Source organism: Protopterus annectens, chromosome 12.part0 (genome assembly GCF_019279795.1).
Source record: "Protopterus annectens isolate FY-2018-M chromosome 12.part0, PAN1.0, whole genome shotgun sequence".
Lineage (NCBI taxonomy): Eukaryota > Metazoa > Chordata > Ceratodontiformes > Protopteridae > Protopterus > Protopterus annectens.
Genome location: NC_056746.1, coordinates 254,669,854 through 254,689,879, shown reverse-complemented (window position 1 = coordinate 254,689,879; position 20,026 = coordinate 254,669,854). Strand labels below are relative to the sequence as shown.

At 36.3% G+C, this 20,026-nt stretch overlaps 1 protein-coding gene across 1 annotated transcript in view; it reads right to left on the bottom strand.

Annotated features, from left to right (window-relative positions):
* The window catches only part of LOC122816489 (ankyrin repeat and fibronectin type-III domain-containing protein 1-like), a 2,048,587-nt gene that overhangs the window by 436,918 nt on the left and 1,591,643 nt on the right, over window positions 1–20,026 (bottom strand). The window contains exon 9 of the mRNA XM_044089320.1: window positions 10,021–10,111. Coding sequence (XP_043945255.1) covers window positions 10,021–10,111 — 91 coding nt within the window. The remainder of the gene's footprint in view (window positions 1–10,020; window positions 10,112–20,026) is intronic.

The following is a 20,026-nucleotide window of genomic DNA, read 5'->3' as shown; positions in this document are numbered from 1 at the left end:
GTAACAAATATCATCCAGTCCTACATTCTTAAAGAAGATTACCAAGGTAGTTACAAATCTATTGGAGTACGCTTTAGAAAAGTCAAGAAATGTCTAATAATGTTTAACACAGCAAAATTAAAGCAACTTGATAGCTACCTGGCAAGGTTAACATTAGACATTTTTTTATTCTAACAGCATAGGAGAAAATGAAACAAGCACTTGCATATCTTTTTGCAGTGGTTTGGATTTGTCCGCATCATATCTTAGCTGCAATCTATACACTATATCATGTAATCTGTGAAAGATGACAGGCAGATATACGCAGTAGTTTAACTCAGGTGCAACTTCGTCGGCATCCATTTAGTTTGAAAAATATCCCTTGCAAGTTTGAGAGATGCAGATTGGATGTTCCACTGGATCCACTTTCTGACATCACTGGACACAAAGGGGTCAGTGAAGAACTTTTGCATACTTTCACATATGGAATCCTGAATATATCTGCTACCACAAGACCCAGTACCTTTAGAAACTAGTAAGCTATTTCTGTGGAAGACTAAAGAACAGAGACTTTTGTTTGTCAGGCTTGAACACTAACTTTGACGAGTCTTGCTCCACACTACTTTGTGCATGTTACATACTGAGAATGTTGCAGCTGAAATTTTCCTACTTTCAGGGTTACCTTCAGTCTAAAGACTGGAATACTCAAATAAGAGACTCTTTTCATTAATAGTATCTGAGGTATGGATAGGTTAGCAGATAGGTAGTTATCTTGATATGGGCACACTTTGGTTAATTGTAGACATATGTCCACTGCAAACACAAACATGCATTTATTTAACACCTTGGAAGCTGAGCTGAACCCAAAGAGAATAGACTGAACTTGATAATGTCTGGCTCTGAATTTGAATCTCTGATGCCACCTGGACTCTTTGTTGATTTTTATGTGCAGGTGTTTACTTATTTATTTATATTGGTTAACCACTGTAGGCATTTTTGGAGGTGCAGACAGCAATTTCAAATCCTTCTGCAGGATAAGGAAGGATTAACTGCAGTGACACCATTTGAAAAGTCTGACACCTTCCACGTTATGGCATATGCTTTCTCTCATATCACCCTTGAACACATGCCAACTACAGTCCTAATTCCACCCCCCCGCCTTTGCCATCATTACATTATCTATGTTTAGAGTCTCTAACTACATACTCCAATTTCTGAAAGGGTGCTGAATGTGACATGCCTTTTTGGGAACCAAGGCTACTGTACCAACTGACCTCCATGCAGCTTTTATACTGACTGTAAAAAATGCATAAAGTAGTGGGGGTCCACCCATGAAGACTAGTGGGAAGAATTAAAACCCTTCTGCAATGTTCATGGCTGGAAAAATACAGGCAGTGGTGGCCATGTCCCTTTCTGTCTTATTATTTCCTGGACCTTCCTAGGATTAAATTTATCAGGGAACATGTAAGAAATTGGTGTCCTCTCCATCTTCCAAACCTGTTGTGGGGGAGTCACAAGGCTTCTTCTGAGATGTAGGTAAATTTGAGAAAGTGAAAAACCTTTTCTTAGAAACCAGAGGTGGTGGATAGAGTTGCTGCAGTGTTTTGGTCCTAGTGTTTTGCGAGATAAGTTGAGACACTTGTGGATGAGCAAAAGAAACTTGTGGAGGTTTATAGAAGGCCAGCACTGATGCTGAATATATCACAGCATAGAAGAGTGCTGAATCAGAATTGGTATTGGTGCCAACAAAGACACTTGCCCAGACGTATCCCCCAGACAAGGCCTAACTGTCAAAGTAACACCACCAGACACTGGTACCAAAAATATATGTCCCAAGTTGACACCAAAGCCTTCAGGTCAAAGGCTGGGCTAGGGGCAACAGCCCAGTATATCTGCTTTGAAGAGATCAAGACCAATGTAGAAGCTAATATCACTCAAAATGAGACTGGCATCAGTGACTGACAGTAGTGAATGCATTTTGGTCAGAAACACAGCTGTAAAAACTTTACATCTCAAAGCCAGTGCTAAAAAGTGGGTGCCAACAACAAAAAAAAAAAGCTGGTGTGTTGGTCTGGGACGTGAAGGTGGTTAGAAGTTTTTTTTTTATTATTTTGAATCAAGCACTTGGGAGGGAAACAGAACTAAATAAATGGTCAGCTGAGGGAAAAAAAATCATCATTCGATATTATGACATTGTAGCTAATAAAACTAGAATTACATATAGTTCATTAGAAAAACTGCCAGTGCCAGAGGCCTTTTGACACCAATTTTTTCCATGATGTCAATAACCCATAAAGTATCAGAAACAGAACATTTTGAACCAAATGTATGCATCTTGTATTAAATCTGTGTAGAGTCACCAGTTGTTGTGGCTTCAAACTTACTGGCAGATTTCATTGATAAAGCTACAACATACTAATTATTACTTGCTTTCACCCTTCTTTCTTAATACTGTTTGTGGGACTTGCTCCTCTTCTTACACAGCTTCACAGCTTCCCAAAATGGTTACTCTTAGACTTTCTAGTATTGCTTATCTTGTAATCAAGGAACTCAGACTTTCCATAGTTCATACAAAGAGAGATGCTTAAACAGAAGAGTTCAATCCTCTCTAGACAGGTCCACCGTAGCATTTTTGATCATGCTGGAAGGAGTTGGAGTCATATGATGTCTAGTATGAGGATTTTGCAAATGTTGTCCCCCTTGTACAAGTTCTAGCAATTTTCTAAGCTCTGGATTTACTAGTTATGCTGTTAGCAGTTTTCTTACAGGTTTACAGTTATTCACCATGCTCAAGTGGTATCAGGTAAATTAATGTTATACACTAATGCTCTATGCTGATATGGTTAAATAAGTTTAAAAACTCAGTTAATTCTTGCAGATTTTGTAATGAACAGACAACAACAATACATTGGGTAGCTTATAAGATTTACGGGTAATAGCAACTAATAACAACATATTCATTCATATTGCTTTATTTACACTAGATACATTAAACAACTAAAATATTTTCTTAAAAACTTGCAACTCTCCCTTACTCTCCTTTCAGTTGCATTTGAAATTGATAAAACTATTATGCTTGCTGCTCCACCCCATTTTTACTCCTTGTTTCTCTAACAAATCCTATGTCACATCCACTAGCCATCATATAATCAAACCATAATTCACTTTTACTTATTAGACTCCTAATAGTGTCCTATAGAATTTTAATACAATAGAAATTTAATACAATTAAGGGCTATGCTATCCCTCCTATGGACTGAACTTGTACATAACCACTCTGTAGGTAGAACCAAAAACTCTTTCCTTGTACAACATAAATGCAGGTATCCAAAGTCATCAAACAGGTTTCAAGTATGTTAGTACTATCTATACAGCCCAAAAATATATTTCACAGATATTTTGCTGCAAGTGCTTATGCATCCAGTTGTGGCACGCCATTTACTGGCAAGGGCAGATCTGTATCAAACACTAAAATAATGGAAATCAATATTTATTCCTTCATGCCTAGGGAAATTATTATAATCTCTCTGTGTATTTTCAAAAAAGTTTTGCTTTTATCTGTATCTGCCTGCCAGACCACATTTTGCTGTACTTTTATTGGCTAAGTAACTTTAAATTGTGCATGGCTTTTTGCAAAAATCACCAACCAAACTCCCAGGTGAAGAAATATATTGTATAGAGTGTCGCTGGTGCAGACAAAAATATGAGTACTTCTAATTACTGATTTCCTAATAACTAAAGCATGGTGTGAGATGTTGTAGGCCTGATCACCTTAGCAAGGAATAAAGACTATTCAAACCAATCTCTTTCACACCTCATCCCTTCTTATATGGTTGGATTACAATGAAGAAATTTTAACCTGTCGGTGACAAATAGGTGTTTTAATTCTTATAGATGTACTGAACCTTAAAACATTTTTTATTGGATTTTCAATTTATAAAATAATCACAATATTTACAGAGATTTGTGAACATAATAAATGAAAATTTTCAACTAAACCTCACACACACACACACACACACACACACACACACACACACACACACACACACACACACACACACACACAAAAAACAACTATTTACATGAGTGTCCATTAACCATCAAGTTATTCAAATTATTATACATTACATTAAATCTAAAATGCAGTTATTTTTGCTTGTCAAGATATCTCTAAGTTTTGTCCATGCATTGTACAAGAGCTAATCCTGGTTGTTCTTGACTTAATTGCAATGATTTCCACGTGACAGACTTCAGTTGCAATATTTATAAATTTTTTGAAGGAGGCTATAGATTCATTCTTCCAATTCTGAGTTATAACCTTTCTCGCTATAGATGGTATAGACCACAAAATGCGATATTTCATTTTTTAAAAACATATAGGAACAGGAATGTTAAAAAGGATTATTGATTTAGATAAAACAAATTTATCTTCAAAAAAGCCTGCAAAAAGAGATTAATGTTATTCCAATAAGGTGTTAAGCCAGTACAGCTAAAAACATATGCTGCCAATCCACTTTATGTTCTTGTTTACATCTCCAACAAACTTGTTTTTGCTTGAACATTAATTTAATTTTATGATGTGAAGAAAGATCTATGCAAACATTTCCAAGTAAAGAGATTCCATCTAAAAGATAAAGTTGTATGTTTAGAAGATATTAGAATTCATTTTTTATCTTCTTCACTTGGAGCTCTATTATTAATTTGGGTAAAATAGTTCCAATAATTGTCATTGCAACTCTTTGCTTCTCTCCTCACAACTCTCTATCATTTAGATAGGAGATGCATTAAGAATATTAGATATTCCTCTTTTATTTAATATATTTATTGAACCATTGTTTTTGCTAATAAAACAAAAAACTTTTCATAATATCCCTGTTTTATATAATACAGAAATTGCACTTTCCGCATATGCAGATGATTTGAATATATATTACTCCCTCCCCAGTTCAGACTATAATAAGATAACAAAATCAATAGAGATTTTCTCAAGATTCTCGAATTATAAGATGAATATAGATAAATCAATAATCTTTCCCTTAAATTACTATTCACAATACCCTAATCTTTTTACCCCACAAAATATCAAAATCAAAGACCATCTACATTATCTTGGAATTTCATTTTATAAGGACACATATAAATATCATCAAGAAAATGTGGGTAAGGTTTGGTTAACTATACAAAAAGATTTAGATAGATGGGCACAACTTAAGCTCCCCTTTTTATCCAAAGTGGCCATTATTAAAATGAATGTACTCCCAAGACTACTTTATATATTTAGCGCATCTAATACAACGATACACAATAAATTCTTCAAGAATACCCAAACAACACTATCGAAATTTTTATGGTTCCCAAAACCCATCCGGATAAGTTATCAAAAACTTATCTATCCCAAAGATAAAGGTGGAATGGGACTCCCAGATCTCAGACTATATTATGAAATCAACAAATGTAGTAGAATAATCAATATTGCAGAATATACTAAGGATCCCACTAAATGGTACCCGATCTGGGTGAAATTATATTACAACTATATTAAAATGTTACACTTTAATCCCAAGGCACTCCCATTTTAGACAAAACTCTAGGAGGGCGTATAGACTACAAAACGATATAAAGGAACAAATTACAATCATACAAAAACTCTTTGACTCCTTGAACTTACTTTCTGCATACATGACACTTCAACCAATACATCTTAACCCCAACATTAAATTGAATAACAAGTTGATCAATTTAAATCCCTACCCTATGTTGAAGGACAAAGTGGTATTGGATTTTTTTCCATTTAAATATGACTCAGTAAGTAACATGAGGAACACATTGAAACTATCACCCAAGTATACAACTATTTTAAGACAATTAAAGGAGGCATGTTGCAAATATTGGGATGGTATTAATATTTCAGACTCAGATATAGCTACTTGTAAAATGTTATGGGATCTGTTCAAACATAAAAAAAATGATATTGAATGTATATAAAATCATTCTTTCTATTAAATGCAACAGAGAAGCTGTGCATTCTAGCTACTGGACAAAACAGGACTCCACCATTACATCCAACAATATTGCCCAGGCTATTCAAAAATTCTCCAAATTTATTCCTCTTCAAAAGTTCAGACACACACAACTTATGATTCTAAACAATGCTTACTTTACACCTCAGATTCTGAATAAGTTGTATCATGATACGCCAATTTACTGCCAATTCTGCCCCCTGCAAGAAGCAGATATCATACACATATTTTGGAGCTGTAAATGCTCATACAAGCTCTGGTGTGCCTTAAGTGTTAAGTTAGAAAAAATGGGATATGAAAAAACAACCTTATCATGGAAATTTGCTCTTTTACATATTCCCCCAACAGGTCTTAGAAAGGAGCATATACATCTTCTTATAACAATATTTATGCTAATAAAATATCACATCACTTTGAACTGGAAAAACAGAGGTACACTGTCATGGAAAGGTTTTAAACAAGTAGCTAGAAAGCAAGTATTAGCGCACAAATATATTTGGTACTCCATGAAGCAGCAACCCCTACAGAAGGATTCTTGGAAATTTTTAGTGGATGTTATTCTGACATGAGGTTAACAAAAAAAAAATATGAACTCTGTTCGGTAGGATGTAGATGAGACTTGTATATAGTTGTTTTTCAGTGTATAATTTGTATTTATGTTTATGATCTTCTTGATGTTTTTTTTTAATATGTATTGTTAAAAATAGTTAATAAAGAGAATTTAAAAAAAAAAAAAGAATATTAGATATTCCATTAATTTTGGGATATGATCTCTTATGCTTGGTTGCATTAACTTAATTTCCCCTTCTACTGAACTTTTTGATAGTATTATTTTGGTCTTTCTGTGCTTTTTCTGACACTGATATGCTATGATAAGGATTTTTCATAACTAACTTGGGATTTATTTTCTTTCTCTTCTTTTTTCTCCTTCCTTATTTGAAACTTAGGGTAAGCTTAACCTCCCAACTTACCTCCAGGAGTTAAGTTAAAAAAATTACTTCTCCCATCTAATAAATGGTCAGCCATAATGTGATTAAATCAATCCTCTGTGCTACCATATGTAATGAAAAAGAAAGTACATTTTCACAGACTATGAGGATTTCAGTAAGAACTAAACATTCATTGACCTCAATATATTTTTCTTAATTTGATAAGTGGTTAAACTCATTAAGTACAGCTATTGCTTTATTAGGGTAAGCCAGAAGCTCTGTCTAATTAGATGACTTGCTCAGAGTCACAAACAATAATTTCTGCTCTATACCATTATCTTTTCTGGTTGAATCCTGTGTGGATTGACAATACTGGTAACATTTTCTATTTTAACATAATCAACAGCAACTTTGATCTATGGATGGGTATTAGAAAATTTACCCCAGGACTGTCCACTGTATTTCTAATGGAAAAAGGCAGCTCCTAAATGCTTTAATGCTTTATGCCATGCATGTGTGTTCTCACATTTTCTATAGCATGATCCCAGTTATTCTCACTAGAGGTAACATATAATTATCGTTCATGGGAATGGTAAGGCTAGTCTAATACTACACATGATATGTTAATTCAAGCACCGATAGGGAAACTGGCTAGGATTAAAATAGTTGCAAGAACATCCTGCATAGTACCTGTCTATGAAATTATGGATAATCTGGTTTCCTCCCACATCCAAAAGGCATCCTCTAGATGAACCGAAGATCCTCTATACTGGCTGTAGGAGTGTGCATGCATTGTAAGTATGTGTGTGTGTGTGTGTGTGTGTGTGTGTGTGTGTGTGTGTGTGTGTGTGTGTGTGTGTGTGTGTGTGTGTACAAGACATGTCATTATGCCATGCAAATGAGGAGTGTTGAGTTGGGTTTAATTATACTGGATTAAGTGAGTAGTTAGACAATAAAATGAATGAACAAATAAATTCAGTTTTGCAGCAACACTTGTAATTTTAAATAGCTAAACAACGTTGTCGCAGTTTCCTCAGTGCAATTTAATATGGCTGTTTGATAGTCTTGAATTACCTTAATTAACTTAATTCTGCCTCAAATATATAATTTAGTGGCTATCTTAAATCTCATCAAGCATTTATCATTGCAATAAATGAAACATACATTGAGCTACTGAATTTTTTTTTTGCATTTTTCTCCATACCTGCCTGACACTCAGGTCACCTTTTGAGTGCAGTATCAGCATTCATTGCCTCTGTTACTCTGACATTTGTCTGATGTAGAGGCAAGAGTCAACTATAGGGAGATGCTGTCTTCCATGGCATGTAAATAAGCACTTTTGCATTAAGGTTGTAATACCTTTTGTTGGCAGCAGTTGCATGCAAACACACTGAAGAGCTTACTACACACTTGTAGAAATGTGTATTTACACACTCATGCTGTTAGGAATATGCAGTATGTTTTCAGACTATGGTAGCAGGCTTCACACCTCTCTTTCCAATAGGTTTCAGCAGTAAGAAAGTCTGAAGCCCAGGACAGATGAGTTGGTTATCAACCACTCATTCTACCTTCCTTGTCAGCTCCTCCAGTACCCAGGTTGCTAAATGAACATAGATCATCTGGGTCTCTGTCAAATATTTATTCCTCTGCTACATGTGGCCAATATTATTTTCTTTTTTAGTATCAGTTTTAAGCAGTTTGTTTCTAACTATTTTGAGTGATCAGCTTTTTGATATGTTGTTCATATAAGTCAGTAACACCGTGTTATACATATGTCTGAATATGAAGGAGCCATACCACTGAGAGCTGTATGGGGAAAAGTAAGGTAGATATGCTCTTGGCAACAGAGCCAGTAACCCATATGGGCCTCCTGTCAACACCATAGTCAGCTGAAAGCTGCTATTAGATTTAAAGGGTTAAATGCATATTTGTCCATAATCTAACATGCCCCATTCATCCTTACATTTAGTGTTTGACTCTAGCAGTAAAAGAAGTAGAACATCAATTAATGATCTCTGTGGATGTTCTTTGTTTTTCACTGTTGCAGTCCTGACTTGTACACTCGAACATCGACAGTTATGGTAAGTGTACACTACTGTATTTTCCAGTACAGGGTGAAACCTCAAACGTGGGTGATGGTTGTGTGATTCTTAAAGGTACATTTCAAATTAGAGAGCAGATTCCCCCACAAGGACAGCAAAATGACTTATCTGAGAAATATTTCAGAGAATGTGTGTGTGTGTGTGTGTGTGTGTGTGTGTGTGTGTGTGTGTGTGTGTGTGTGTGTGTGTGTGTGTGTGTGTGTGTGTGTGTGTGTGTGTGTGTGTGTGTGTGAGTGACTGTGTGTGGGAGTGGATGTGTTTGCATGCTTGACATCTGATGGAGACAAGTGAAACCACTATTCTATATGCACCTGATACTTCCTGTGATGGCTGTGATGGCTGCCAGGGGAATGTCTTGCATAGGAAATAATGTAAGTCAGGGGACAGCTGTGCAAGTGTATAGCACAGCAGATTCCCTACTTGGCTATGGTGATGGCTGTACTGATGTATCAGCTAAACTCACTTTAAATGCCACAGTTAATTATGCAGGGCCTTAGGTGTGAGACTTTAATAAAGACATTCTCTCTAGGGGGTTTAAGTTGACTCATTGAGCTAAACTTAAATAAATATGGTTTTCAACTAAAACACACATAACTGAAAATGTTTCTGTAGCGGGGCAGAGACCCTACACCCCTGACATCCATGATAAAAGGTGCTTCATCCCTTAAATACATCTTACAATTATTATCAGATTAATTAGGTTTCAGGTTGTTGCAACTCACCACCAGAAGCAGGAGTGAACATTTTACTCATTTGCTCCAGTCTATCAGCTTCACTGGGTACAGTCACTCTAACAAACCAGATAGAACAAGTAACACATGGGAAGGATTTCTGTCATTCCTTAGAAAATATGTGATTTTCAGAGAAGAAACAATGCATTCAAGTTTGTTGGAATTTCATGCATATAACCTTTAGTATGAAGTCTTCATGTTATCTAAAACCTCATGCTTATAAATAAACCAGTGTATTCATAGTGGTTTGACTTACTTGATGGCACAGCACAAGCAGGAACAGTATTTTCTGGTAAGCTCCAGCCTTTCATGTTGAATGCTGATACTCGTACATAGTATGGAGTGCCCTGTAAATGCAGGAAAGGAAACAATATAGTGTATGTGTTATCATGTGTTTAAACAAACCCAAGTTTTGAATGGATACTATTCAATCAGAAAAGGTAACATAAAGTTGGATGGGTTTGGGATACACTAAAATGAAAGCTTAACGGTTTCTGTAGTAAAAGCCGGATCTGAGATGGCCTGCTCAACTAACCTCTGAAAGACAATATTCTTCTTGGCTGCTGAGTAATATAAGCTGGTGGTGCTGCGGTAGCATTGTCGCCTCACAGTAAGACGCTGTCCGGTTTGATTCTCAGCTAGAGCGTCTTCTGCGTGGAGACATGCGCGAAGGGGCGTACCTTTGTTGAAGGTTGTGCATCAGGGCTGGCAACTCAGCACGTAAAAGAAAAAATCAAAAATCAACTGCCAATCATTAGCGGACCGGAGTTCTGCTGTGGCGACCCCTAACTGGGAAAAGCCGAAAGACACAACAACATATGGGCTACAAACAGAAGGCTATGTAGAAATAATCACACATAATAAAGTCAATGACTCAGGTAACTGGATTCAGAGATTTGTCCAAACTGCATGCTGCATATAGTATAGAGGACATAACACATGCCACTCTGAATGAAACAAAACCATGTATTTCTGAGTTGGTGATGTGTTTCCTGCATTGAAATGTATTTCTTAGGATTCAGAAATGCCTAACCACTGTACAGTCCCATTCATGGCAGAGACCACTGCTCCTCCACAGAGGTCTAAAGGCACTGGGCTGTAGTGTGTATAATAGTCAATAGTCTCACTGGTGAATGCCACATGCAAATGTAGCACCATGAGAGTCTGGCTAATGCTAATTAGCTATGTGCTTTTCTCACAGAAATATTACCAGTATCTAAATAGGGGTGCCATTTGGGCACAGAAGGAAAAAAAAAACATCATCAAAATATGGAACACACCCATTCACATTAAAGGAAGGATAAGCACTGATAGTACCACATACCACAGGAAGTAAGTAGTGCAAAGTCATCTGTGTGTGTGTGTGTGTGTGTGTGTGTGTGTGTGTGTGTGTGTGTGTGTGTGTGTGTGTGTGTGTGTGTGTGTGTGTGTGTGTGTGTGTGTGTGTGTGTGCGTGTGTGCGTGTGTGCGTGTGTGTGTGTGTTTATGTGTGTGTGTGTGTGTGTGTGTGTGTGTGTGTGTGTGTGTGTGTGTGTGTGTGTGTGTGTGTGTGTGTGTGTGTCTGTGTGTGCATGTGCCTGTATGAAGGTTGATCTGTAAATGGATTGCATGAGCTGGTAGGGAGAATATCAGTATGTTTAGGTGTAACAGTACAGTGTACAATTCAATTACATGGCAATGAGGCACTAATAACATGCTGCTTATTGCAGCTTTATTATGTCTCTAAATCACAGATTATCATTGACTCACTATTGAGCATATGTGCTGCACAAATAACACAGGTGGCAATAATTTTTCTGAATTCTGAACATTATGTGCTTATCAGCAGTAGCGTGTGCTTTTATTTCACCAGTGCACTGAGCACTGCACACCAATGAAAATGTGTATAGCACTGGGATTGGTGTGGAGAGAGGACACCGAGTGGGGAATACAATAAGATTTTAGTGTCCTCTCTCACAGAAAAATAAATGCAAGGTAGTCTGGTTGAGAGGGTAAGTTACAAGAAATTATGAAAGCTCAGAGCAGATTGGTCTTTGTTTCCTGCATTACAATAGTACCTCTGGCAGATGAGGTAGAAAGCTACATACTGGCAATGTGAAAAGGGTAGCTAACTGCACACCTCACATACAATTACTGTGTAGGTGTTCTGTGCAGCATGGGCCTTCATCAGTTTTCATCTATGGAGGGGTGCACAGTAAATTCCAAAAGCATACAGATTAACAGACTGTGCACTATTTACCTAAAGATTGTATTTAGTGCCCAGAAAAGAGGAAATATTTCTTAAGTGGTACCAGCTATAAAGATCTGAGCAATTCTACATTATCTTTTTTCTTTCTTTCTTTCTTTCTTTCTTTATGTATATATGTAACTGTATATGTGTGTGTGTGTATATATATATATATATATATATATATATATGTATATATATATATATATATATGTGTGTGTATATATATATATATATATATATATATATATATATATATATATATATATGTGTGTGTATGTGTTTGTACATATATATATATATATATATATATATATGCGTGTGTGTGTGTGTGTGCGTGTGTGTGTGTGTAGTGTGTGTATATATATATATATATATATATATATATATATATATATATATATATAGTTAAACACACAAAATTAGACAAAACCTAATATCAAGGAAATGTAGTTTTCAGGCCTTAAGAAAAATAGATAGACAGATAGATAGAGAGAGAGATAAAGATATATGTGTACATTACTTAAAAACAAACTTTTGAAACATTGAATGTAAAATCATTATGTCAAAATACCAACCACACAAATGGTCAAAAGTATTATTTTTGCAAGCCCTCCCACACTACACCCTCCTACTAATTAAATATATCAACTCTGAGATTGAATAATAATAGTGAAAGAGGAACCCCCCCCCCCCGTTGCCCTGTCTTGTGCTTAAACACTTCTAAGCAAACAATGTACCATTTGATCAAAAGCAATTTGACTTAAAAAATAAAAGCATATTGCACCCATCTAAATATGTGTGTATATAGTAACATTTTAGTTCTGGAAAACTGAGTAATGTGTCTTTAAAGCATGCATTGCAGTTTGTGTGGGAGCATTCTGACAAACAGGTAGCTAGATGACATTCTGCATTTGCTAAAAAATAATTAGAAGATAACTGTTCATTACTGTTGTATAACAAGAAGCAGCCTGAAGAGATGAAATCAGGAAGAGAGTTACTCACTTGGAAACATATCTCAAGGAAGACCCTGGAAGTGCAAAGTGTGGAGACTATCAGAGGTTAACTAATGGAGTGTACCTTGTGGAAGTATCTCTTTATAGAGCTAAAACCTGGACATGGGAGGGGTCTGACCATCTGACCAAAAAAACTTGATCTTTATTTTCTTCAAAAGTCAGCCAATATCCTGGAGGGGCTGCATGGAATGAATGATGTTGATGAGAAGTAACTAAAGAGACTGTGTTTGCTTTGGTTTGAACTGAAAGGCAAGAAGGCAGTTACTTTTGCTTTATTGGACCATGTGAACTACAGACATTACAACTGTGTAAGTAAAGTTATTAAAACAGTAGATGTTGAAATAAATCACTGTCATAGTAGCCTAAGCTATACGAATGTATCCTGCCAAGGATAAAACCAACCAATTAGCTTCCAAAGTTTTAGGACAGCTTCCACTTTATAGCCACAGCACAACTCCAAAATATACATTTTATTTATATTTATCCTAAATGTTTTATCCCGTGCATGGGCCCCTTCATATTATCTATGGTATGATCCCAGTTATTCTCATTAGAGCTAATATATAATGACTGACCATGGGATAGGTAAGTACAGTCTATAATCAAATGGGATAGGTTATTTTGAGCACAAAAAGATAAACTGACTAGGCTTAAAATGGCCCACAATGGCAGCCAGCCTAGTACTTACCTATGAACCTATAAAAGCAAAGACTGGGACACAAACGCCTTCTTGCCTCAGAAGGAGGAGGCTAGATCCTTTCCAGACAGGAACAGTAACAATAAAAATCCATACCCTGGCTTAACAAAAGCAAAAAGAGGGGGATGGAGGGATGCTGCATCCATTGCAACAGAGATCTATTCAAACATCTACAGTTATGATGTTTATTTCCACAAGTGTACTGTGTATCATTAGATTACTGTTGTAGTTGCCTAAGCTATACGGGATGAATAACAGAGCTTAGAAAGAAAGAGAAACGAAGAAAGAAAGAATGGAGTCCAGGAGCCCCCTGGAGAACAGTCCTAACAAATCCTACTCTAGACCTAAAGAAGGAATCCAGTTTGTAGTGTTTGGTAAATGTGTATACAGATAATCAAGCTGCTGCCACTAGTATGTTTCTAGAGTCCACCCCTTTCCAAAAAGCAACAGATGTAGAGTGGGCCTTGACTTTGCCTGAAAGTATGTTGTTATGGTGAGAATAACAAACAGCAATATTATGAGACAACCATTTAAAAATTGTCTGTTTGGACACTGATTGTTCCTTTTTTCTTACATTCATAGGAAATAAACAGTTGATCAGAACTTCTGGAATTTTTTGTCCTGTCAATGTAGTGTCTGAGTTGCCTGTGGACTTTGAGAATGTGTAAAATTCCTTTGCTCTTATTTTAGGTTCTGGGAATAAAACAGGGAGATGAATTGTGTGGCTCAATGTACACTTTGCAATAACTGTAAGCATAAAGGAAGGGTTTTTTTCCTCAAAAGTTACCATATCTTTGTGAAAAATTAGATGGGGATGATTCAGTATATGACCTAGCAACTTTTCTCATAAAAGTCTGAGCAAAGACTAACATTGTTTTCAAGATAAGAACTTCAAATCATTCTCATGAGCTGGTTCAAAAGGAAGCAGTTTAAGGTTTCCCAATGCAATATTAAAATGCTAAGAAGGAAACACCTGCCTTCTTGGTAGCCAGATATGTAAAACTCATTTAAAAACTGTTTTACTTGAGGTAGGATAGAAAAGTTAGGGGTGGGGGATCTAAAAGTAGACAAGCAGGGATGGCCTAGAGCTGAATCTTAACTGAAGAGCAAGAAAGGCCAGAGGGATAATATTTCACACAAATACTACGGAACCAAAGGAGTCTATGCTTTGAAAGAATCATAGTTCTTGCCTTGACACCAACTGAAAAATCTTTTCCACTTACCCACATTACTTTTTAGTACAAGGTTTCCATACCTTGCTTAATTATTGCTGCAAGGCTTCAGAAAAAAAGGTGTCTAAAAGGTACTAAAATTCTATTACTCAAGCAGCCAGAAGAAGAAGAAGTTGATGGTTGGAGTGAATCAAACAAAACCTGTCCTGTGTGAGTAAGTCCATTCTGTGAGGAACTTTGTGGTAATTGACCTTGGCCATTCTCAGAAGAAGGGAGGGAAAAACGTGTGTCACCACAATTACCCTCAGGGAGCCCTTCTGAATCTTTAGACAAACCTTATCTGAGAAAAGAATGGAAAAGCATTCAGGAGCATTCCCATCCATGGGAAAGAAAAGACATTTCCCTTCTAGGCCTGTTAGCAAGCTTGTCAAGGTTTTTCTGATGTTCCCTTCACAGGTGGCTTTAAAGACACCAAGAGTCAGGTACACTAGAGGGCAGAAGTCAATTGATCCCTTCCATATTTTTGGTTGGGGCATAACAGGCCATTTGTGTCATTATCCTTTTTGACTTTGTCATGGAAAAATGCTTTTAACTTGAGTTAGCATACAGACAGATGTAAATACACTATTATGCTTACAAGATTGTTTCTGCTGTGTGATACGAAGGTCATACATTTTTCCAAAACTTTCAGTTCGATCTTGAAGAGATATTTTGCTGAGTGGTTCCAGACCTTAATCAGGATCTTTGCTGAACTTCCCTCTGGTAATAGTTCTGGAAATTCTTTATATCCCTCTTGTCAGCTCCCATTCCTCTGTGACTGAGGGATGTATGGGGATGAACTGTTGCCTTAGTGTGAGGTTTGGTGCCTAGTTTGTAGTGTTGAATGTCTGGTCACTGGTGTGGCCTAACCACCCTGTTGTGCACTTTTTAATTTCTCCAAGTGTTTTGGGTTTCTAATACCATGACGTGAATGGACCCCATTCCTAAGTCAAAGTATGATTAAAGTTCATGATTAGTATTGTTTCAGTCTTTGATGTCAGCTAAAAGTGCTCTTTGCAGCACCCACAATGTGCCCAGTAATGACTCCTTCTGCAATTCATACAGGGTTACATGGATTTGTAACATATCTAAATGTGATTGTAGATTCTTTTTTATAAGACCAATTACTCCTACTACTATTGGAACTGTCTGGGTATCTTTCTTCCATATTGCTCTTGTTTCTGCCTGCAGATCCTGATAGTTTATGACTCTGTGTCTCTCTGTAAGCAACATACTGTAGTCACTGGGAGTGGCGATTGAAATGATCAATGCTACTTTTGTCCTTTTTTGAATTGTTGGTAATGGGTGATCCCATGTGATATAAAGTTCATCATTTTCTATGATGCTTTGTGGCTCATGTTTCCAATGTTTTTCAGCCCCCTCAATACCATAATGTTTGCACAATCCCCAGTGCAACAGTCTTGCCATGTTATTATGCCTTTTAGTAAACAGTCCTTCTGCCATTAGTATATCACAACCACCAATGAGATGTTTGACTGTTTCCGATTCAGTTTTACAAAACCTACATTTGTCTGTTTCTCCCACATGTTCAATGGACTTTGTAAACCAGGGTGTACTTAGCCCACTATCTTGGGCTGCCAATATTAACCTTTTATCTCTTGGATTGAATTTGCCTCTCCTTAACCATTCCTGCATTTGTTCCTGATCAACATGAGGTTCTTCCAGAAATTTTGTATACTTGCAACTATATTTATGCATTTTCCACATTTCTTACTTTCTCATCTGATTCTTCACCTTATATTGTTTCATTAGATTTTTGGCACATTCAGTTGCTGCCTGATTTTTATCTGCTTCTGGTTTGATTTCCATTCCTGCTTGACGTCGATATGCTTCTGCTAGATTAAGCAGAGAAGTCATCTTGATTTATTCTTCTCATGTTTCAAAACTTTCACTACATTTGGGTCTTGCGAGGTCAGCAGATATACGTGGAGTCTCACAATTGCAGATCTATACATGTAATCAATTTCAAGGAGGTCCATCCCTGCTTCGGAACAGGGAATACATAATCTTGGTATACACTGATTTTTATAAATCATTTGGTGAACATGAAGCATCCTTCTTGTTTTCCTATGTAATTTATCCAACACGTTTCGGGGCTAGTCAATTTCTCCAAAAATGTAAGTCAGGACAGGAAGAGCAAACTGGTTTATAACTTGGATTTTGTTCCTAGATGTCAGCTCTCTTTTCAGGATTAATTTAAGTCATCTAAAGTATTCCTTACTAAGTTTTATTCACATTTGTTCATGTTTTATTGTTGATCCATCATCAAGTCCCAAATATTTATACATTCCTTCTTGCTCAAGTTCTTTTATATCACATTCTTGTCCCAAACTGATGTTTTCCTGGTGCTGCAGTTTTCCTGCTTTAAAGGTTGCTTTTGCACATTTATCAAGACCAAATGACATTCTTATATCATCTGAAAAAGTTTTGACAACCTGCAGTTGTGCTTTCAGTTCCTCATCTGATGAGCTATATAGTTTTAAATCATTGACAAAGAGAAAATGAGAAGTCTTTACACTTTGTTGTCTTCTAGGAGCCAAATTATACCATTGCCTAAGCCATCAAGTAAACAGCTTAATGGGTAAGGGCAAAGCAGAAAAGCAATGGTGACAGAGAGTCACCCTGGCATATCCCCCTTTGAAATTTTATCCCTCAGATAATAATTTGTCCTTTATCCTGGCTTAATTGCAAAGTGGTCTGCCACTGTTTCATGGTCATTGCAATGTAGTTGATCAGTGTAGGGTGTATCTTATACATTTTTAAGCACTCATTTATCCATTAATATGGGATACTATCAAATGCTTTTTTGTAATCAATCCATGCCATTCTTAGATTCTTCCCCTTTTTCATTTCTCCACTATGACTTTCTTTAACAACAAATGATACTTTGTTCCATATGACTTTCTTTTATTGCCCTTTTGTTCTACTGCCATAATTGAGGTGTCTTCTAAATGTCTATAAGCTCTGTCAACATCAATTCCCATGTATAGTTTATACGTTGTCAGAAGGCAAGTTATTGGTCTATAATTTTTAGGGTAGCTTGTATGTTCACTCCTAAGTAGGAGCATTGTTTTACCTGTTGTTAGCCAGGTTGGTGTCTGTTTGGGGTGCTCATATAAATAGTTCTTACTCATAGCTAAATCTTCGTGCAAATATGTTAATACTTTTAACCAAAAGTTAGGTACTGCATCTGGGTCTAGGGTTGTCCAATTTGATGCTTTTCTTAACTTTGTTTCAATCTCTCTGGCTGTTATTTCATCCCATTTCATATCCTGTACTTTTAAACTTCGTATTCTTTCTTTTACTTCTATACAGTTAGCATATTTGTTATGTTCCACAGGATCTTCATAGATACTTCTCCAAAATGTATCTATTTCTTCTTTTTTGGTGTTCTTTCAATTCCTTTTACCTTGTTTCTCAGTTCTCTATAAAACCTTTTTGGGTCATCAATAAATTGCTTATTTATTTGTGCATCTTCTAAGTTTTTCCACCTGTGCTGAAATTTTTGGTTTGCTATTTGTGATAGTGCATGATAGATCCTGGTCTGTTCTAATACTGCTCATTGCTTTTATCACATCTATCTTTCTTAGTATTTTTGTTGATCTATTCCCTCTTCTATAGTCTTCTAGCAGTGACACTTCTTGTCTTAATTGCTTCTCTATTTGATATTTCCATGTTGGTATTTGATTTCTACCTTCCTTTCCCTCACTACCCTGTGTTCTTGTGGTAGAACTTTATCAGTTATTAATTTAGCTGCACAGTAATATATCCTGTTTACTTCTGTTATATCGCATGGATCTCTATGAACAGTCCTAATTACTGTATTCATTTGTTTTATCAGACTTCTGATTTTTTGGGTTTTCTGCAGTCGATTTCTTTCATTGATCTTAACATATCTGTCTCTGTTTATTAAATTAAGCAACTCTTCTTTTAGCTCATTTTCTTCTAAACTGAGGACACATCCCGTGTTTTCCATTTCCTGCGGGCATTCTATAGAGAGTTCTATAGCATCTTCCTGTGGCACATTCTCTTCAGTTTCATCCTGTGTCATCTGTTGCTCTGTCATATCGGAACTCATTGGCCTATCACTCCTCAACATTGACTGCATCACAGTTTCCACAGTTTCATTTTCCTTCTCTTGCTGTCTAGCTTCATTGAATGTTTATACTGGTTTCCTGTGGAAGGCTCCAAAATATGGTCATATGGCACCTGACCAGTTGCTTCCTGTTCCAATGGTTTCCCCTTAATTTGGATATCCATTGATGTATCCTGTTGTGGTGCTTTCTGAATTAGATTTTCTACACTGAATTATTCACTTTGCAGGTACTCCATAACCTCAGTTTCTGTTTGTTTAACGTCTCCATTACTGATCTCCTTTTCTACTTTTCCTCTTTGTCTTCTTATATTTTATATTGTAAAGTTTTCCGTATCCGGATTCCTTTGCCTGTATTTCTCTTCAAATATATTTGGTGCTGCTCTTTTTGTATTGGTTAGTTTTGCTTTCTCCTTTGCATAAATATTACACCATATTAAATATCTTTTTTCTTTCCTATGTCCAGATTTCTTCTTCAGATGTCTCCTGATCTTCCTGCTTCTCCTTACTTTGGGGACTCACTCCATCATGCTGTGATGTAACCTGTGTTAGACCTTCTATACCAAATCATGTACTTCGTAGGCACTCCATAACTTCAAATCCTACTTTTTTAACTTTTACTTTACTAATCTTCTTTTCTGTGTTCCATCTTTGTGATATTATTTTTTTAGTGTGAAATTTTTCATATCCAGATGCCTTTGCCTGTATTTCACTGCTAATATATTTGGGGCTGCCTTCTTTATATTGATTAATTTGGCTTTCTCCTTCATATAAATATTACACCATATCAAATCTCTCTTTCTTTCCCATGTCCATATTTCTTTCATATACTTTTTTAAATATCTCTAGGTTTTGTTGTTTATATTTTTGCACTTCTTCAGATGCTTCTTTTTCCAAACAGATAAAAGTTTCTTGGTCTATATACTGCTTTTCACAAATCTATTGTATTAATGAACATAAATTTTCATTTGAATCTTCTGACAGTTTTTCCTGTGGA